The following is a 23,118-nucleotide window of genomic DNA, read 5'->3' as shown; positions in this document are numbered from 1 at the left end:
AAAACTCCTAAATCCTGAACTTAGATTTCAGCTACAGAGTTGTTATTATATTTACATCTTTGACTTTACAAGTTGCTATGGATAAAACCAGATAATAATGTTAAATAATTTTAATACAATTATATACTTAGGGACTTATTAAAACAATGTGATTGTGGTGAGCTGAGTTTAAACTAACTAGTGAGTATAAATTACAAGGTACAGAGCATGATTTGGAATCAGATTTTTTTTCATATATCTGTCATATTCAGGTGAAGTTTCTGTTCTGAGCTGCCGAACTCTTAGTGACAATACTTTATCAGAGATCAACTCCAGATTTCAAATTCACTGAACAACAAAAAAACCCAAAACCAACCAAACCCCCAAAAGAGAAAAAAAAACAAACCAAAACAACAGCATAAAAACAGGAGCCTTTGGTTTAAAAACCAGGTTCAGGTCTAATTTAAATACTGATGCACTGGAAAAATAACCATAACAAAAATAGTACTTCATTTTTGCCTTGTATTTGCAATTGATAAATGAAATAAAAGCATACCAAGTCAGCAGGCAGAAGTATCATCCTCTCTTATTTAATGTACAACACTAAAAGCTTTTCCTTCCCTTACTGCAGCAGCGGATCCAACTCCATTCCCAGACGTCCTGACCTCCCTCACCACTCTTACCTCCAAAACTCGTCCGTGTTTTGCCCCTTTTTCTTTGGTCATGCTGTGACCTGCCCAGCTGCTGCTACAACGCACCTCTCACCTCCTGCTAGATTTTATGAACCTGAGTTGAACCCAGTTGCTGGCTCTTGCTTTGCTGGCAGTGCACAGTGCCAAGAGTTTCTGGGTAGAAGGTCTGAATGTAACTTGGATGCTCAGGGAAATGTTCAGGCAGTGAGAGACACATGCTACAGACAGGGGAGCATCCAAAGAAATAATTCCTTTCCTTCTGCTGCTAGGATACTATTTTTCAGTCCCTATAGGAATGCACATTCACCCAGATGAAAATGTAATAATCAATTCAATGTTAATCCAACTATCAAAAAGTTTCTATAAATACATTAGCAACAAAAGGAGGACTAAGGATAATTATCCTTTATTAGATGGAGGTGGAAACATAGTGACAAAGGAGGAGGAAAAGGCTGAGGTACTTAATGGCTTAGTCTTTATTAGTAAGACCGATTGTTCCCCGAGTACCCAGCCCCCTGAGCTAGAAGACAGAAGTGGGGAAGAGAATGAAGCCTCCATAATTCAAGGAAAAATGGTGAGTGACCTGCTACAGCACTTAAACGTACACAAGTCTATGGGGATGGATAGGGCCCACCCAAGGGTACTGAATGAGCTGGAAGAAGTGCTCACCAGGCCACTTTGCATCATTTATAAGCAGCCCTGGCTAACTGGGGAGGTCCCAGTTGACTGGAGTTTAGCAAATATGACACCCATCCACAAGAAGGGCCAGAAGGAGGATCTGGGAAACTGTCAGTCCTGTCAGTCTGACGTCGGTTCATGAAAGGCAGGTCCTGCTTGACAAACCTGATCTCCTTCTATGACAAGGTGACCTGCTAGGTGGATGAGAAAAATGCTGTGGATGTTGTTTACCTGGACTTTAGTAAAGCCTTCAACACCGTTTCCCATAGCATTCTCCTGGAGAAACTGGCTGCTCATGGCTTGGATTGGTGTACTCTTTGCTGGGTTAAAAAATGGCTGGATGATCAGGCTCAAACAGTGGTGTTGAATGGAGTTAAATACAGTTGGCAGCCAGTAACACATGGTGTTCCCCAGGGCTCAGTGTTGGGGTGGGTTCTGTTTAATATCTTTACCAACGACCTGGATGAGGGGATTGAGTGCACTCTCAGGAAGTTTGCAGATGACACCGAGTTGGGCAGGAGCGTCAATCTGCTTGAGGGTAGGATGGCTCTACAGAAGGCTCTGGACAGGCTGGATAGATGGGCCAAGGCCAATGGTATGAAGTTCAACCAGTCCTGCATTTGGGTCACAACAACCCCATGCAGCCCTACAGGCTTGGGGAAAAGTGGCTGGAAAGCTGCACGGCAGAACCTGGTGTTGGTTGACAGCTGGCTAAATATGAGCCAGCGGTGTGCCCAGGCAACGAAGCTGGTGAGGGGTCTGGAGCACAAGTCTTATGAAGAGCAGCTGAGGCAACTGTTGTTGTTCAGCCTGGAGAAAAGGACCTTATTGCTTTCTACAACTACCTGAAAGGAAGTTGTAGTGAGGTGGGGGTCAGTCTCTTCTCCCTCTTATTACTACAAGTGAGAGGACAAGAGGAAACGACCTCAAGTTATTCCAGGGGAGGTTTAGGATGGATATTAGGAAATATTTCTTCACTGAAAGGGTCATCAAACAATGGAACAGGCTGCCTAAGGAAGTGTCTGAATCACCATCCCTGGAGGTATTTGAAAGATGTGTAGATGTGGTGCTGAGGGACATGGTTGAGTGGTGGACTTGGCAGTGTTAGGTTGATGATTGGACTCAATGATCTTAAAGGTCCCTTCCAACCTAGACAATTCTATGATTCTATAAACATTTGAGGGGCCAATAATTCAAGGACAGATTATTATTTAACAGCCCTTGACAATGTATAGGGAATAGTTAAAAAAACAAGCCAAAAGGAAATGTCTCATGTGGAAGCCACAGCAGACTTGCGTATTTCACTTATTTCAGCATTGCAGATAATCACAGATGTGTTTCATTTCACTACTATGAACTAATCAATTAGTATGAACTAATGAATTGTTCGTACTAGTATGAAGAATTGCATGAGATACTTTAAAGTAGTGAGTTTTAGCTCAACAAAGCATGTTTGCAAGTACTTTTGTAGTTTACTTTTAATATGTTCCTATGATAATAAATCACTTGTAGCATGCCAAACAATAAATGTAACTCAAGCCAGTTCTACTTCGTCAATACTTGATGTCCCATCATTATATTCCCAACATTATTTTCCATTTTTTGCTTCAGCTTACACACAGCTTGAACGCATACCCAGGGTAAATCTTCTGTCAGTAAGAATCAGTGGATTGCGACAATACCTTCCTAGAAGCACCACAGAACTCTGGTCTCTCAAGACATTTAAAATATACCATCAAAAAATGAAAATTGTGCTGTAGTTTGGCAAGGTGATAAATCACAACAAATGAAATCAAAGGACTTTTTTAGAAAAAAAAAAAAAAATTGTAAATAGAAGTCCAAGCACGTGCACCTGTAAGATTTCATACTCGCACTGTGCAAGCACAGACTTATCTATCTCTATTTCTATTTCTAACGCGTTGTATTGTAGTGCAGCTTGTGAGTTGGAACTTTCCCTGTTTTCTTGATGTTTCACATTCTCAGCTGAAAGGCCAAACACTAAGGAAAGATCTACATGTTCTCTTCATAAGAGAACTGGAACAATTAATAAGAGATCCATATCTTCTAATAGGAAGAGACTTTGAAAATTTTACGAATAAAATAGGGACAAGGTGCTTTGTCTTTAGCCTTAACATTAAACATTCAAATTTGCATTAGTAAATTTGGTAAATCCGGCATCAGAAAAGAGAGCATTTAATGCATAGAAAACCAAAGCAATTTTTAAGTATATATATATATCCTAGGATGTCATAAATGCCCAATTAGGAACAAAATACTCATGAATAAAACATATGAATCCACAGTCCCTTTTCTAGAAGAACAGCAAGTGGTAAGTATAACCCAGCTTTTCTTTAAAGCCTTAGAAACTTGAGAAAAATCAAGACCATTCTAAAATGCCATTTTCCGTTACCTCTTCTTCTTCCAGAATGCCAAATGCAAAAATTATGGTCCTCTAGAGGAACTCATGTGAGTAATGAAGCCTTCTAACTTACCTTTGAATGATTTACAAAGAATCTTAGACCCTTTCATCTTATCCAGTCCAGCATATCTAAATTAGGGATGCAGAACTGAGCTAGTCTTATGTGGCCTGCTAATCATCTTCACATCAGGTGGGCTAAAAGTAGGAAAATGTAGAATCAGCCTGCCTGAACACTTCCATATAACTTCGGTTACTTTTCTGCAACCATTTATCATGACAGGCATTCAGGCAATAAAAAATATATGTGCCTATATTTTGGGGAAAAGACTAGCAATTTAGAGAGATGTGCAGATCCAATTATTCCTGCAGAAAGAGAGAGGGAGTTCTTAAGATTTCATTTGACACATTTAGATAACGTGACCGATTTATACAGACTTCCTCCGGGCAAATTATTCATTTGATTTATCACAGCCTTTGAAGTTCTCCCGACTATCAAGGCTGGTAAACTTTTTCCACTAAAAACATGAGCCAATGCTGATTATATAAGTATATGATTTTCATGGCTCTTTGGGAAGATATAAAAACTGTAAAGCCCATGGAAGTATTTATTTGGGGCCTTTAATTAACAAATTTTGATTTTCATCTAAGACAAAGTTTTCTTCGGAGAAAAGACATGGACTTAATTCACCCTGTACATTACTTGAAGTTTGTATTTTCTACATCCATTGTTTCTGAGAGTCAGGCTAACCGGCTTTGTGAGAAACACCTTCTCTTTAGCTGTATAAAACATACACAAATAAGTATGTATTTACATAGGTACTCATGCGTGTTCTGTAATGTGGAAATAATAAGTTATGCAATGTGCTAAAGCTGTAGAGGGACAACACAGTGTCTCATCCATTATTTCTGTGCATGGTTAACAATAGCATTTTGAGGTCACACAACATCGATTGAGGGCTGAGCCTGATTTCATACACTCAACAGTATTTAAAAAACACCATGAAAATATAGCTTTTTAATTTCCTTTATTCTTTCCCATGACTGAAAGAGTTAGACTTGACTGAAGGAGTTAGGCCTTTTCTCCCTGGAGAAGAGAAGTCTCAGGGAGGACCTCATCACAGTATTCCTGTGCTTAAAGGCAGCTACAAAGAAGACGGAGGCTCTCTCTTCACAAGGCACCACATGGAGAAGACAAGGGGCAATGGGTACAAGTTGCATGGGAAAGTTGATGTTGATGTAGGAAATTTTTTACAAATCATTCACTGTAACAACCTCCCCAGGGACATGGTAGAGTTCTCATCACTGGAGGTTTTCAAGATGCAATTGGACAGAGAGCCTAGGTAACCCCACCGAGGATCCCTTTCCCACGAAAGGTTGGAACAGATCATCTTTCAACGTTCCTTCCAAACTGGGATGTTCTATGTTTGATGATTTATTAAGTATATTGATTAGTTAAAGAGCTTTATCTATAATTGAATCATTCTTTTAAATGTGGCTTCGTGTGCGTGTGCACGTGCAGGCGTGCGTTCGCATATGGGTGTCTTTTAGCAAATACTACAGCGAAATCAGCCTATGGGTTAAGTTGGTCTCTTATTCTAGCTCACTGGGCTCCGTGCCTGTATTTCGAGCTGATTTGCCCAATTTGAGCTCATTTCAATTCCGCAACTCTTTCATGATTTAGAACACTATACAGTCACTAACAGTCAAAAATGAGCTATATATGGGAGAGGAGAACTGTCTCTAATTCCTACTGGCTTGGTCCACTTTTTTCCCGTATCTCTAGGAGATTGAAAAGCAAAGCCTGGCAACACTTGTCAACCCTCAGGTCATCAGGCTCTCCCAGACCAGGGGGCTTCAATTCCTCCTTTCTGCACGCACGTCTGTTTGTCCCGTGCATAAACACGCAAGTGCGTGAGATGGCCAAGAAAATAATTGTGCAAATAGCGGAGGGGGTGCCAGGACGACTATGCCATATATTGCCCACATAACTGATGTCAAGAACAGCTCAATTTTCCCAATTGCTCTGCTGTTTCTAAAAGTGTATATATTTTGCAGTTACACTGTGACAGAAAAAGCACGTTGGCATCGGTAAGCCTTTCACTTTGTTGTAACTGTTCATGCAGGATATGGGAATTACATCTGGGAAATTGCATATTCTAGATAATATTATTGAATATTGAAATGACAGCTCCATTAACTTCCATTTTTTTTCATTTGTTTCTGCCAGAGTGGTTCCTGTTCCACACACTTATAGTATAAAACTAGCTTTTGCCCAGGATTTGTTAATCAATAAGGATCTTATTCTACTTTATAGTTCAATATCTCAGGGGTTTTTTTGTTTGCATAATAATGTATTTGTTCCCAAAGCTAACAGCAACTGAAATCTTCCAATGTCTTTGTTTCCATAGTAACCCTCTTGTTTCAATTGAAAGAAACAAATGAAACATCAAATACATGAGGCCTTAAAATGCCTTAAATTACTCATTTAAGTAATTAAATAAAAATTGATAAAACCAGTTTTCTTAATAGAGATAAACCAGTAAGTGCATACTTTTTACTTTCCCTCTACGAATTTCAATTACTTTTACAAGAGAGAAACATTTACAGATTATTCAATTTCCCTAAGATCAAATGCCTTTAATCTAAAACCCACTGAAGGCTATACGAGTTTTTCTACCAATTCAGTGGACTTTGAATGAGATTCATGGGAAGCCAGTAAAGTTAAGAAGGTCCCTCTCATCCCAGATACCATGTGCTGGTAACACATGCCTGTACAGACAAGTAATTTGGGAGCTCAAGATATTGATTAATTATTTCTTTGTTGTCAGAGCAGTATTGGTATATTTGATACCAAACTATTGCTCAAACAACATACACATGATTAAAGATGACAACAAAAGCAATGACTCAAAGATGCCTAGGTTTGGTGTAAGATAGGTACATTGCCCTTAACACAGTCCACTGACACGTGACCGAATTGAAAACTTACTGCCCAAACATTCCCGATTCAGACTTCTAAAACTCAGAAACATTGTATGAAAAATTCTTGTCTTGCCGCTGAATGTCATTTTGAAAGGGCATGTCTGAAAAAAGGAGATTTCAAGTAGTTCCTGCTGGCTTTGTCCAGACCTTTAAGGCTGCACATTCCCATTACTAAACACGTGCTGCGGTGTGTCTCCAGTGTATGACATTAGCTGCTGGGTGCTTTTCAAAGTAAATAAAAGTCTGGTTTGTTTCATTTCGCAGAGTTCTCTACAGGTACCTTCAGAAATGTCTTAGGTCCAAATGAAATTTGCATGTCAAAAATGCTTTTGAGGGTTGAACAACTAGCACTAAAATCAAATGTGAGTGAAAGAAAAGTAAATCACCATAAAAGCAGTGCATCTAATAGCACAACTTGGTGATTTTCTTTAAGGAAACACTGTACTTTGTAGAACAGCTGTTCACCCTGACAATTGCAGAAAAGGCGCCACGGATCCTGGTGGACAACAAGCTGACCATGTGCTCTCACAGCAAAGGTGACTGTTGTCACCTTGAAGGTGTCCAAAAGTTGGAAGAGGTTGTCCAAAGAGGCTGTGAGGTTCCATTCTTGAAGATATTCAAAATAGTTAGTCCCTAAACAACCTGTCCTCATTCTGCAGGGGGCTGGACTAGATAACGTCCAGAAGTCTCTTCCAAATTAAATTATTCTGTAATTCGGTTATTAAGATGCTTATCTTCATTAATCATAAATTTTACTAAAATTGTGAGAATATGAAGATATTTTAAGACAGATAATTGGGATTTAAAGAATTTCTTTATGAAGAATTTAATGAAGTATATTTATTTAGAAGCTTTCTTATACACTATTTTATCTTTCGCCAGAGCTACAAGACCTAGAATATCCAAATATGAAGTAAGCTAATGTGCTTTTTATAAAAGTACAAGGAACTATTACATATCTATGAATTTAAGATTTTGTTTTAAATATTTAAGGAGACAGATTTTAGGAAAATCAGCTTTTAGGATTTTGACAAGCTTGTGAGCTTTGTCAGATATGCTTAATATGCCCATCATTACAGTACATAGGTATCAACTCTTTTTGTACATTTGGTTACACTATTTAAAGTACATTGTAAACCATGAGTGAATAATATGCCTGCATAGCTTGTTCTATTAACTTCATGGAATCTATTCTTTGAATTCTTGTCTTCTGCAGGATATTCAGTTTCAGTGAATAATATACTTTCTGGGTAGCGTACAATTACAGAAACCTCACACCTTTTCTACTTCACCTGGAATCTGTCACAAAGAAAGGGATTGTAATTTATTAAGGGATGTTTTCCGTTTTCAGGGCAATTGTGAGAGATGATAAATAAAACAGAACAGGAAATCCAAGGCACCTTCAACCCTTAGTATTTCATATACTGTACAAAAAAAAGAAAAATCCGATTTATTTTCCTCCATTCAGCATTGGTTGGGCGCTGTAAGCAATGGTGAAAAAACTGTCGTCCTTTTTTCAAGACTTGGTCTGTCAGCATGTGGCACCAGACAGTTGTGATTTAATGCTCCTGGGCTACACTGATGGGCATGAAAGTTTCAGAGAGCTTTAATTTTAAAACCCATCAATGGAGAGAACAGATTCAAGCCTGCTTTTAACTGCTTTTAACGTTTACTTGCCCAATATGAAAGCTGTAGGGCAAAAGGAAAAAAAAAGCCTTAAAATGTGAGTGGATTGCTTTACAAAGAAGTACAAATTAAATTAGGAGAATTTAGTACTACACAGTGTTAGAAAAGTGTAAAGAAAAGAGCACTGCCTAAGTGAATTACAAATCCTTATATAAAACTTGTGCCTATTTCTCAGTTTTCTCTGAATAGCCTGGCTGCCCTGTTTTTCTCTGTCCCATTAAAATGTGCTTTTTTTTCCACAGTCAAAAATGCCACTTAGCTGAAGAGAAATCCTTAATTCTTTTGAGGGTATATAGTATGGGTCTCCTAATTAGGACATCCTGTGGAAACCCAATTTAAAAAAAAAATGGAGAAAGAGGAAAGAAATACTATATAATACTTTGTACTGAAATAATGCACCAATTAAATAAAAATGCAAGCTAAAAATTGGATGCTCTTCATTTTTCCCTGGAGGTCTTGCAAAAGGCTGAAAGCACTTTCAGTTTAGTCCCACAGATTTAAAAATTTGAGTGCTATTCTGCATCAGAGCAGTAATTAGTCGTTTTGATACTAACAATGGAGTTTATAATTTCACACCAGGCTGATCATCACTTAAAACCATTTATTTCAACTCAGTACATCCCCTGTTAATTGGAATGTTTTGCTAGTGGTGTGTTCTCATTAAGATACAGTTGTGTCATTACGGCCATTAGGCTCAACCTCTTCTCTTGAATACAACCCAAGAAACAGCTCCCCCCGAATACATACATATTGATAGCTGGATTTAGATACACTAACAGCTATCTTCTTGTTCAACTGCGAGTTTTAGGTGAAATAAAAGAATTAGTATGCAAAATGATGCAGTCTCTCTTGCACATGAGGTCAGATTCTGCAATTACAGTGCTCAAGTCTGGCCGTAGAAAGCTGAGAATTTATAATGTCTGCCTGCAGCAAGTTTTAAAAAGTAGTTTTGCTATACACAAAGGGCTAAATTCAGCCATTAGTTGAATGTGAGAATCAGATGATTTCCAAAGATGTAGCTCAGTTCACAATCTATCCTCAACAATTTAGAACATATTTCAGACTTTTTAAAGCTGTTACTCGCAGCAGTGGGGACTGTAGTTTCACCTATGATTATGCACATTTGAAATTTTCCATTATTAGATCCTGATTTCACTTACAGCAATGTCAAACTTTAGTTATTCCAGATTAAATTTTCCAGTGACAGTGTTTCCTTGGCCTGATTTCATTTAATTTTTATTTTTATGAAAATGTCACCCAAACCCACCAGCTAATTTCACTAAACAGGCTAGGGGAAATGTACTGCCGTCAATGATAAAAAGTCTTGCTCTGCTGCTTCAGTGTTTTGAAAGCTGAACTTAAATTTGGCAGAAGAGGTATCTGTGTCAACTATATGCCCTTTTGTCTTTTGCTGCTAGTCCTTCCAAATTCAGGAAAGACCTGAAAAAAACCTGCACATCACAGTTTTGCAACTAAAAGCTCTGAAGATTATCAATGCTAGCTGAGCTCCAGACTCACAGATGACCAGACAGTACATGTACCATCACGGTACAGCTCAGGGCTAATAAAACCAAATTATAATATCGTTGTAATGACTTCTCCCACCTGATGACCCAAGGCAGGGTCATATTCCAGATCTAAAAGCAGAGCGTTTGTCCCTCCTGTGCCCTGAGTTCCCCTCCCATGAGGATCCACTGGTTAATGAAGAGAAACTCCATTGAAAATCGAAATTAAGTGCCATGGTTTGATTAGAGACAGAGAAAGGAGTTTGAGAAAGACATGGGATCGGGTAACTAGCAATGGATAAAAATTGCTCCTGGTAAGGCTAGATTGGAAGGAGGTGCTGGGAAGAAATGGGGATGGACAGCTGAAAAAGCAGAGCAAGCAGAGTGACTTTGGCAAAGGGTGTTGAGGCTGGGAGTTGGGCGAGCTGGCAGCCCCTCTGGAAGTACAGCCAGGCAAGAGAGCCTGGAAGTGAGAGGGTAAAATAGCAGGGCAGATACTGGAAATGATAACCTCAGGAATGAAAAAGGGGCAGAGATAGTTGAAAGATAAGGTGAGGGAAGGAAGAAGCAAAGTAGAAGGAGGAGCGGGGAAGGTCAGAATGACTTAGATGAGAATTTGCATGTGGGAATTACTGTGGTGGGGAAACAGGTGGGACTGGGAAAATAACATCTTGCAGGGCAGACCCACTGGGGCAAGAGACCAGGGAGGGCAGAGCCCTGAGCAGAACAGAGGTCTGGGGGAGGGGGAGCTTACCGAAAATAGATGAGCATCCATGGAGATCCAAGCAGTCTGGGAACCAAAGGAAAAGGTTCAGAATAAATATAGATGTAGAGCAGCCAGGGAAATGGTACTCTTGGGGCATGGATGCTGATCATATACAACTGGAAAAGGATCTGAGCAGGCAAGGAGACTGATACTGGGTGTCAGGAAAGGGGAAGGCTGAGTCTATGGAAAGAAGGTGGGAATTAGAAATTAGTCTCCCTCAGAGGGAGAGACGTCTAGGTGAATAATTTTGTGAACCTTTGTGTGGGCTTATAATGACAGAGAAAAAAGTCAGCTCCAGACAGAATACTTTACTTCTCAAATGATCCCTACGATATCAGCTATGCTTTCCCATTTAGCAAAATATTTCCATTTGCCAGCAGAAATGCAATCATATATTATAATAGAATCACATAAATGAGACCAATAGAGTTCTGTTTTTAATTATTTCTCACAATTCTTTTTTGCAACTTTGGGAATTCTGCTTATATGCAAAACTGAGAAGTGAGAAACATAAACAGTCCAATGGTTATCTCTGGAAATGCTGCTCTTTTGTAGACACTGAAAAAGGGAAATATCAAAGGATCCTTTGCTCTTCTAAATTACGAAACTGTGATTTCTGTTTCCATGAATTTTGCCATTGATTTGATTTAGGTCGGTTTTCACCCCATCTTTCTTTGAAAAGAAAACTGAAATAAAACATTTTTTCTCCTAATCCAGCTTTTAATTAATAAAAGGCTTCAATGTTAATACAATTGTCTGCTTTCCATTTTTGTTAAGGGTATTTCAGTGTAAGGATCAGCTCTTTACTCTCTGCAAGTTAGCAAGGTGTTAGAGGACAATATCATTTCCTTCTACCTGCTACCAACTATAATGTATAATACAACACAACTTGTCATCAGCTTTAGGTATTGAGTTGAGTATTTAGTGTTCTTATTAATAAGTTATCCAATTAGAAGACTCTGTGGAGTTTGTAGTTCTTTTTTTTCTTTTTTGACATCGCCAATCAAAGAAGAAATTGAAGTGATTTCATTTCCCAGATTACAATTATTTCACAAAATTTGTTTTCTCACAAAATGTGTGACAGTTTTGGCCTGCAGCAATTTGTTGTTTTGGAAAGCATCTGGAATTTTAAGCATCTGCTTTTAAGGAGCAGATCCTTGGCTGATGTAAATTGTGACTCTGACAAAGTTATATGTCAGCTGAGAATATGTCACTGCTAACTGTGTGGCTGATATTTACTTTGAAAAAGAGATAAGGTATCTTATTATATTTATCATGACAAAGCTCCCACAGATATCACATTTTTGAGGCTGTGCTATTTAACCGGCCATACAAGCCTAAGGTTCTACACGAGTCATTTAAAAGCTTGCGTTAAAAACAGGAAGAGCACTGAGTTTTCAGGCAAATATAGGACAATCAAGTATACCTTTCTAGTACAAATATAATGACAGATCTGAAGTGTAGGATTTAGCAAAGTGGTGGCACAACTTTGTCATAAGAATGGGAAAACAGATCAGAAAACTACAAGAGGCATTTTTTAGTGTGCTACTCAGTGGACACGCATCAAACGGGTTTAAGGTGGGCTAGGCTGCAGCCATCTCTTGGGAGCAGCTTCCTCTGGCACCTGCGGTCACAGTGGGAGAGACCTTGCTTTACCCGGACACCAAGCCATATGCTACATTGCAGGGACTTGTCCCCAGATTAGCCCTACTGCCTGCAATGCCCTGACCGAGTCGCCTTACTCTCACACCCCTGTATGTTGTGCAGTCGTACCACCGTCAGCATTCAAAACTTGTGTCAAGCCACCTGGCAACACTTTGTCTCACACCAAAAAAAAGAAGTGAAAGTCTTGCCTATCAAGGCACTTCAAAAGCATGCTAAAATGTTAATTATGGATGTGTGGGGTTCACTGAATTTCAATTCCATCTTTATTACCAGACACACTCTAGTCAAGGATGCCACAACAGCCCAGCTGTCCCTGCCACCCTTCTATACCAGGGGTGACACCTTCAGTGTGGACAGCACTGAACTGCACAGATTGCCAATCTGTCTCTACATTCAGTTCTGGGCCACTGGTTTGGATTGCAACCAAATAAAGAATCAGTTGGTATTATAGCAGGCTCAATGTATTGACTTATGTTTTTCAAAGGTGTGTTGGCTGCAACTGCAAACATGTTCTCTGTGAGATATTCATAAACGCCTAGAGTAGCGGACATCTAGAATACAGATCTGAACAAAAAGTTGTTCATATGACACTTAATAATTTCAAAGGGTCTTAGACTCCTAAATGCAATGCCCAATCTGAACTTTTGAAAATATAAGACAAAACCTCATTCTCTTCAGTCATCCATGTTTCTGTAGCCAAGGCCGATTTGCCTATCTCTTATACTGAGGCCAAATCTGGTGAAAATAATATTGCACAATGGAAAAAAAAAAAAACAAACCACAACAAAACATTCCTAGGTGCTAATACTGTGATAACCTAACCCGACTGTGTTCCTTACAACCAGAGACAAGTTAAGACCACTTAGGCAAGCCACAGTCTAACTCTGCTAACTCATTTAAAGGTATTTAGGGTTCATCCAACTCTTGCCATATGCCAAAGGTGAAATGTTCTTCCCCGATGCTTTTATTCAGTACTAGCAATGTCTCTTACACTGCTAGATATTGCTATTTGTTCAAGGAATAAGTCACTGTCTGGAAGAAAAACTGCTTTTGAAAATAAAATCCATATGTCTGATGACCCAAGCAGAGATATCCCAGCAAATCCCTATTCCCTTGTGAAAGAAATACTTAGGCAAAACAAGATTTACCATTTCTTTAAGTTTCTGGAAATGGCATATAGCTCTAGGGCACAGCAGCATGCTTTTAACTATAACAGGTTTACTATGTTACTTTCTTCAGCATTTGTCTAAGGAAAAAGCAGTCCCGACTGATAACATCTGGCAAAAAAAAAAAATAAATCCATTATGAGAGTCGCATTATTTTGAGCACAGGCTGGTAGGAAACAAACTACAGGAGAAGTTTTCACATACATTTTATCTTGACTCCTGTTCCCAGGAGTGGTATTTATTCTCTGGCCTTTGCCACCTCACATCACGGAGTATTTCAGTTCCTTCATCTATAAAGGAAAAAAAGTAATACTGGCCTAACTCTACGTAATGAGGCAAAGCAAAACAGGCCTCAGGGAAGTACCCAGAGGCCCCCCAAAGCTACCCTCCCCGACACTGCCCCTTGCTGGGTTTTGTGGGGTGGGACCATCCACTACAAATGTTCTGGCAGCCTGGACAAGTTAATTCTCAGCCTCCGATTGGTTAGATACAAGTGTTACAAGAACACCAAACGTGAAGAATACCGCGGTCTTTAGCATGATGTTGTCACCCAGTGGCCGTGATAACAAGGCCAGCTTGGGAAGCTCAGGCCTGCCCTCCCCACTGCCCTCCCCCTCCTGGCACCACTCTGTGCAGCTGCACTGCAAGCCAGGCCTGGGTCAAAACCAAACCTCTGAAAGAAAGGAGGAGGGAATGGGAATATACTTTAAACCGGTGTAAGAGATCCAGTTTGCAACACAGGTCCACAGAGAGTTGTAGCAGAAAAACTGAGGAGGTGGTGAGCTATGACAGAGCTGGGGGAACAAGGTGCTGAAGGGTCAGAAATCGCCAGAGGGCCTTCAACATCACAGCCAGCATCTTGTGGATTCACAAAAAAGTCATCCTGACTCACTAAGTCCCTTCAAACACCATAAAATACAACCATATTGATCACCACTTTTCACTGATGTTGTGATACTAAACGGGGGGAGAAATTTACTGAAGAAAAAGATAAAGTCAGCATTTGATACTACAAGTGATGATAAAAAAGAGAGGGAGGGGACAGAATAACTGTATAACTGGTACCAGTTACCAGAAAAGCATAAGCTGAGGTGTGTGATCACATCTCCTTAGTCAAACATTATTCAATTTGCAAAACAGCCAGTCAACTCCATCTGCAAATTAATGTTACTTACTCATTAAACCCGATAATTTAATGATGTTCTATTTACTTATTTTGAGCTGTGCTATGAATGTACCTTACTTCCCTTTTAAGATCTAGTTTAAATTCACTTATGTGGCCAAAAGGCTTGCTCCACTTTAAAGTACAATAAACAATGCCCTCATTTACTTCCATTATCTGACACCAATTATTTCACATGATTACTGAAAATGCACTCATTGCTGGATGTGTATACGCTTGTGTTTGTGAAACTTAATTATGAATGCAGGTTTCCTTACCTGGCCTATCATGGCACTACAGAGTGATACTGCCACAGCTTCTGAATTCTCAGCAAGTTCTGGACTCCCGGGTGGGGTTAGTTCCTTGGTGAGAAAGAAATGAATTGACACAGACAGAGTTTATGGCATCCTTGCATCTTTTATTTACAGTAGATGCAATTTTAAAGAGAGGAATTAGATAGCAAAGTCAGTGTGGGATACGTGACTTGGAGACTGGTTCTGAAATTCCACAACAGACTCCCTAATATGAAACCCCACACTGTTTCTCTGAGTAGAGGAAGGAGTCTGTTTAAGTTCCCTTCCCCAGATAGTCAGACAGGGACTCTTAGCTTTATTCGCCTTACTTTTTTTGGCAGCTAGTGACTTCATTTCAAACGTTATTAAAATAGCTTAAGAATGTGACATTGTTGAAAGGGGCATTCCTGCTCTCACCCTTTCATCAGCACTACAGCACGTGGGAAAACACAGTCAAGAGCATCAAACAAATTATCTTGCCAAAACCAAATCCTTCCCAAAGCAGCACGATTGTAACAGCCAGCGCCAGTGAGGCAGTGCATAACAAATTATCTCAAAGCAAGTGGTGAAGCGGAACCATCCCTCCAGCTGATGAAGTCTCAGATTAGCTGAAACTGCTCACAAAACTTCTGTGGCATTTTCCTCAGTTTCTAGAGTCTACACTATTTTCTTTAGTTTTATCAGTGTTGAAAGTCTTACAGCCTCTCTGAAAATTAAGCTACTTTAATTGGAAATGTTACTGATTTGTTTTTCCAGATGCCTTGGATTTGAAGGACACATTTACAAGGCATGGATTTTCAAAAGAACTAGAAAAATAAGGCCCCCATGAAGCATGATATTTTGGACACCCTAACTCCTGAAAAACTTTTGCTAATCTTGAATAAGCTCAACATAGTTGATTTACATCTCGCATTGTAGCATCTATATGTTTTGCCACACAAAGAAGCATCTTACTGCTAGCTCTACGAGCAAAGGGTCAGTCAGATTTCAGCTAGCCAGAAAGATTTTATTTGCATGCTATTATAGTTTGCTTATCTTTCTACATGAACAAGTTACAACTGTAGAATGGTGAATATCCTCAGAACACCCATCTCTAGAAACATGGGGGTCACTCATAAGTACAGAAAAATACCATAGCCACTCCTTGCAAAAACTTGGTCCAACTAACTGTGTAAAGTTGTGCTGGGGAAGGAGAGAAAAGCAGGGGGTACAAGATAGCTTTTTAGCACTCTAGAGGGAGAGAATATGTTGAGGATAGAAACGGTTTTGTTTCCAACAAGGATTCATTTAAATTCATCCATCTCTAACTTTGACCTAACTGCCTGTTACACCTCCATGCAGCGATCTGCTACATCTACAGTAGCTTATGAACTGAATGGCTAGCTTCAAAAAAACAGAGACGGAAGTCTTGGATATGTTGAAGTCCTACAAAGTTCATTAACTGCTGAGTAGTGGCGTGATGACTCAATTAACGACCATGCTGGGGAAGAAGACTGTGGTGTGCACCGAGCTGACCCACAGGGCCTGCTGGAGCATGCACCTACCCCAGCAGCACTTGCTGTGCTGCACTGCTGCTTTCCCAGCCGATAGCATAAGGGAGGGATGAGGCTCTGAGGATGCTCATGGCATTTTGAGAAAGTATGGCAAAGAAGGAAAACTGAATCCACAGAGCATGGGAGGAAACTGATCTTATTTGGAGGGGTTATTGAGGCACAAACCACTCTGATTGTTGCTTTGTTAGTCCTGCTGCCCGTACAGCCTACTGTGTAATGCACTTGCCACCTTTCCAGAGTCTTCCACCTGGATTAGGGCTGGCTTATGTGCACCAGCAAAGGAGCTAACCTCTGGCCACAGGAGAAGTAAAAGCAAAGAATATATTCTTGGCTAAATTCTTGAGCATCCACCACTCTCAAAGCAGAAAGTATAGTATCAAGCTCAGCTGGAAAGTAGCTACAGTAATACTGGCTGTAACACCAGCAATACTCTAGAGTACCACTATATATCATTATGTGGTATACTAAAATACATATGATGCTGTATACTATTCATCATCATGTGGTATACTACATTGCAATATTGCAATATAGCACTGCAGTATCACTAGCTGTAACAGGACAAGTAAAAGCATAGTCCACAGCCTTGAAAGGATTATGTTCAAGTATTGCAGTGAATACAGCTTTGTGTTTTTAGCACATTTGATGTATTATCAGAGTTTCACATTCACGTTTGCAATATTTGTGTGCCTGTCAAATTTGGGAAAAACGACCAAATTAACGAGAGAGATCTAAATTGTCAAAATAATGCAGTTAGATCTGTAGACTGGCACATTTCCTCTAAGCACATTTTAAGAAGGTTCCCAAGAACTGGTCTATTCTAAAGAGCTGTTCTTTAGCTGATTCCTTCCAAAGAGTAACACCAAGCACTCAGTTAATCCAACAAATGGTGTTCCCCAGGGCTCAGTATTGGGGTGGGTTCTGTTTAATATCTTTACCGACAACCTGTACGACGGGATCGAGTGCACCTTCAGGAAGTTTGCAGATGACACCAAGTTGGGCAGGAGTGTCAATCCGCTTGAGGGTAGGATGGCTCTACAGAGGGATCTGGACAGGCTGGATAGATGGGCCAAGGCCAGTGGTATGAGGTTCAACCAGGCCAAGTGTCGGGTCCTGCACTTGGGTCACAACAACCCCATGCAGTGCTACAGGCTTGGGAAAGAGTGGCTCGAAAGCTGACTGGTGGCAAAGGACCTGGGGGTGTTGGTGGACAGCCACCTGAATATGAGCCGGCATTGTGCCCAGGTGGCCAAGAAGGCCAACAGCATCCTGTCCTGTATCAGAAATAGTGTGGTGAGCAGGACTAGGGAAGTGATCGTCCCCCTGTACTCAGCACTGATGAGGCAGCACCTTGAATACTGTGTTCCGTTTTGGGCCCCTCACTACAAGAAAGACATTGAGGTGCCGGAGTGTGTCCAGAGAAGGGCAACAAAGCTGGTGAGGGGTCTAGAGCACAAGTCTTACGAGGAGTGTCTGAGGGAACTGGGGTTGTTTAGCCTGGAGAAAAGGGGGCTGAGGGGAGACCTTATCGCTCTCTACAGCTACCTGAAAGGAAGTTGTAGAGAGGTGGGGGTCAACCTCTTTTCACTAGTAATAAGCGATAGGACAAGAGGAAATGGCCTCAAGTTATCCCAGGGGAGGTTTAGATGGAATATAGCGAAAACTTTCTTCACTGTAAGGGTTGTCAAGCATTGTAACAGGCTGCCCAGGGAAGTGGTTGAGTCACCATCCCTGGAGGTATTTAAAAGATGTGTAGATGTGGTGCTTAGGGACATGGTTTAGTGGTGGACTTGGCAGTGTTATGTTGATGAGTGGACTCGATGATCTTAAAGATCTCTTCCAACCAAAACAATTTGATGATTCCATGATTCTATGTCTAGTTAGGTAGACTTTCCCATTTCCAATTATAGTGCTCCATTTCTACATCTGCTGAGCAGGAAGGGACCCTTTTTCTTACCTCCTGGAATGGTTCAGAGGATTTAGTCTGGAATTCATCAAGCTGCATAAGCATGTGCTCACCCTTAAGCTCCTTCATAATTATGCAGACAGTTACTCAGCACTAGGAATCCATCTGAACTATGCCACTTCTACAACATGCAGACAGATGTGAGCCTTCAAATTATAAAAAAATATATATTTGGATACGAAATAAATCAATATTCAGAGAATCAGTTAATATACTAATTATCAACAGAGAGGAAAGGACAACACAGTGAATTTTGAGCCTGCTAGAAATTCTTTCTTTCTTTAATGCATGAGACCTTTTATCTGTAAATAAAATGTCACTAGTGAATAACTGTGAAGTTAAAAGAAATTTGTAGTAATTCAAGGCAGAGCTGAGCACTGAAACATTCCCTCCAGGGACACTTACTCAAATACTGCCTTGTTTAAATTTGAGAAAATTTAGGCTAAAACTTAAATAATGGTAATTAGCCATTACCCATAATTGATTACTGATGAGTGACAGTTGGTCAAAGTGAAACTAATTTATGTTCTTTATATGTAAATATTATAGACTGTGCTTAAATCATTTATGATTGAAGAAGTATCCCAAATGTTTGTAAGTAAAAAAATCATAACAGTAACATTTAAAAAATTTTCCCTGCATTTTTTAATACTTACTACATTGTTATATAGTGGATATGAGATTAAAAATTAATTAGTCAACAATTGTGAAATACTCACAATAAAGCAAAAAAAAAAGTAATTTAAGTGACATATTGTACTTCTTTTTCTGTCTCCTGCTGCAGAGTCCTGTCACACATCAGAACTCTACTGTGCTAGATACTGTATAAATATAAAAGAAAAATTTAATTTAGTCCTCACCAAAAAGTAGTTAAACATTACAAGCAAAAAAAACTAGCATCAAAAAAATGAAAAATTAATATCACCTTTTATTAACATTAGTTTTTAATTCCTTGACACGTGACAAATGTTCTGAACAAGCAAAAATATGAACTTCACTGCTTTGGAAGTGCCATCTTAGAGCCTGAAGTGACCTTGCCTTGAATCATTGAGCTTTGTTCTAGCTAAGGGGACTGAATGTCAGAAATTGATGTGTATTTGGAAACTGGTAGCACTGAGACAAGGAGAAGAACAGGGAAGACGTAAGAGATGCAGAAGAAGTACCACCGTGTTGGCTGCTCAAAGGAACCATGGGAAGCTGCAATTCAGGAGACATCAAAACAGGAGGATACTAAAGTGATGGCAAAGTAACATGGCTGAAGCAATGGCTGGGACATACAATTCTGGCAGCAGCACCTTGCACAATGAGGAGTAGTAAAGCAAGGCTGGAATCAACATTCACAAGGAGGCAAGAGTAGGAGCCTATATCGGGAATAATCAGAATATGGAAAAACAAGTACATGAGCATGTGAGCAGCTGTATCAGAAAATAAAAGACTGAAGACATGAGATACTTCGGCCTGTCTGAAACCATTGTTTTAGACAACTGCATACCTACACATACACATAGAATCATAGAATCATAGGGTTGGAAGGGACCTCTGGAGATCATCTAGTCCAACCCCCCTGCCAGAGCAGGACCACCTTAGAGCAGGTTGTACAGGAACATGTCCAGGCGGGTTTTGAATGTCTCCGGAGATGGAGACTCCACCACGTCCCTGGGCAGCGTGTTCCAGTGCTCTGCCACCCTCAAGGTAAAGATACAAAAATATATACCTATGTATGCGTGTGTATATATATATGTGTATATACACATATACATACATGCATGTATTTGTCAGTGGTCAAAAATCTCTTGAAAAAATTAAATAACTCTTGAAAAAAAATGTGCATTATTCAACCCACGCGATCAGCTGATTTTCTCCAGACTCCAGCAATTTTTATTTTCGTTTCATGCTGTGTTTGTTTCTCCCTAGCTCCTTCCCTTTCAGAGCTTGTTCCTGACTGATCTCAACTGCAACGAGCTAAAACCAAGCAAGCTGACGAGAAGTACTGCCTGGGTGTACGGGATGCTGCGATATGACTCTCAGAGAAAGATGTCAAGCCCCCCAAATGTCATTAAAGGTCAGAGCGTCAAAAATCTTAAAAATGAATTTCTTAGATGCATATTCTCTAAGGGAGAGTTTTAAAGAGAGCAGTAGACAGATGGGGACAAGGAAACAGTTGCAGCTATTGAGAAAGGAAGTCCACGTGCTTCAAAGAACAAAAGAAGGTGTGGGAGCACAGGAAGGGAAACGTGTATGAGAAAAACCCCAGCTGGCTGAATGTACTCTAGCAAAAAATAAATGAAGACTGCAGAGCTTTGCAAGAATGGTGATAGAAAGAGAATTATATTAACTTATTACAATGGTCAGAGATTTCACAGTATAAACGAAAATGTAGGCTTTAGCTTCTACATTTCGTTTTTGCCTCAAGATGATTCTTTCAACACAGTTATGTATATAATGAGCTGTATTTTCTTTCCTGAATTGCAGAGCAATTTTCTCATCATGTAGTGTGAGAGGTTCATGTTACTGCTGTGATTTCAATATTTATAAATAGTTAAATATTAACATATATTATATTGAACTTATACGTGAACTTTGGTATCCCTTATTATTGATTTTAACAAGTTGCCTTAAATGTCAATTAGCAGCTTACCTGTGACTGAAGCATGCAGTTCCTATCATCCTCTTTCACAAAGTCCCCCCTTACACATACGTTCACTTATAGAAACAGTTATGAACTTCCAACATGGAGTTCTCCCTAATTGTTACTGAAGAATACAAAGGTTATATTGAGATGGTTCTCCTTTTCTCTTTACCTCAAGCAATTTCTGGCTCTCTCCACAGAAATTTTATTAAAAATTGATCTGTCCTGGAGAAAAAAAAAAATATACATACCAGCATTTACAAAAAACAGCAATAGAAAGTTTGTTCCCAAATTCCTAACTGTCCCTGCTCCCAATCCCATACACAATCCTATCACCCTAGTATCTATAAATCTCTGCAATAGTTCTGTAAAGGTAGGTAGTGTTCACCTTTGGCCTAACTCTTTTCTTTGCAATACAGATTGAAACACCTTAATTAAGAAAAAAAGCCAAAACACAAATGTCTCTATTTGAAAGTTTACCAGAATGGAAATTGAATCTTTGAGACCTAATAATGCGTGCAAGTGACAAGAGATTCAGTTACTTGTTCTGAAATGATGAAAAACTGATGAAGTGAAATCCAGCATTAAAAGTGGCTTTGTGCCCAGGCATTAGATTATATTTAATTTAAAGGTTTTTTTCTTGCAGACTGAAGAAGGAAACAGAATATTAGACAGCAGATGATAGAAGATAAGATAATTTATTAAATATTAGGAGTAAGGATGGGAGGAGAGTATACAATTTTATTTCAGTCTAAGCTTTGTTTTAAATAGAGAAAAGTAATTTAATAATGAATTCCCCTGCTAACAGAATTAATAACTGTTTCCAATGCTTATCTCATGTTGTCTGTGAAAATAACAGAATACAAAATCACTGTCATTATTTTCTTGATGCTTTTGGCTCTTGATCAAAGATAAACCTGATCTGACCTGCCTGTGCCCTCTACTGAGATTTTCTATTGGAAGTTACACTGCAGCATTCATTATTTGTGAAGTTTCAGGTTGCTCTATTTGTTCCACCAGGACATAATGCTTTGCCAGACTTTTAAGATACTTCTATCTAACGTAATTAAAAATAAAACATTTGTTCAGCTTCCTCATTTGAAATAAATCTTGAAACATTTGGAATAAAATAGGTAATCCAAATCTGAAGGAACTGACATTTTTTTTTCACTTGAGGCAGCACTGTTTACTAGTTAGAATACGAGCACAAGACTCGTACTCGACTATTGACGCAAGAAAAAAATGTAGGTTCCACCTCAAGGTTTGGCAACGACTGTGGGTGAGATGGACACAATGCTTTCTGTTCCCGCTTTAAACTAAGGGTACACTCACAGAAAGTGTGGGAGTAGGTATGGTTTTGAAGAGCTTCAAGAGGAGAGAGCACAACAGAAGCAATGAAAGAACGTTTATGGTGTTCTGCAGTGTCACGTTGCTTCCACTTCACGTTGTGGTTTTCTTTGAAGTTCCAACAAACTTTTCTCCCATCCTGCCTAAGTTCCACTCGTATATTAACTCAAAAGTTCAGACAAAGAACCTAGATTTAAAGTCCAGACAAAAAAATCAAGAGATCATAGCTATACCTATCACAGGGTCTAAAAGGATTTCCAGTCTCCAAAATTTGTCCAGAGTAATTCAGATGCAATCCACTATACAATACAAAAACTGCACAATCTCTGGGATCTCTACTGCAACCTTTGATGGTGACTCAGAGGAATAAATAAAGTCACAGCTCGAAGTAACAAGCTGCGTCTCTGATTTTCAGGTTGGTTATACATTTGGGACATGCTACACTCCTACTCTGCAATGGTGACTTACAAGACACAATAATGCTAGCTGTAATACTTTAAATGGATCCTGGCTCAAACATTGTTTAAGACTCAATAATTTTTTATTTAAACTTAGAATACCAAGAAATTTAGAGGATAAAATAAACAGACTCTTCTACTTCTTATTTATTTATTGGTTTCAAGTTAATCT

At 39.4% G+C, this 23,118-nt stretch overlaps 1 protein-coding gene across 1 annotated transcript in view; it reads right to left on the bottom strand.

Moving 5' to 3' along the window:
- MID1 (midline 1) overlaps nt 1-23,118 on the bottom strand; it is a gene marked incomplete at its 3' end in the record, with an annotated part of 117,279 nt that overhangs the window by 54,226 nt on the left and 39,935 nt on the right. The window contains exon 3 of the mRNA XM_082497104.1: nt 14,979-15,062. Within this exon, the coding sequence (XP_082353230.1) occupies nt 14,979-15,062 (84 nt within the window). The remainder of the gene's footprint in view (nt 1-14,978; nt 15,063-23,118) is intronic.

Source organism: Vanellus vanellus (genome assembly GCF_965231255.1).
Source record: "Vanellus vanellus genome assembly, chromosome: 1".
Classification (NCBI taxonomy): Eukaryota; Metazoa; Chordata; class Aves; order Charadriiformes; family Charadriidae; genus Vanellus; species Vanellus vanellus.
The sequence above is the reverse complement of the archived record's forward strand: the minus strand, read 5'-3'. Positions and strand labels throughout refer to the sequence as shown.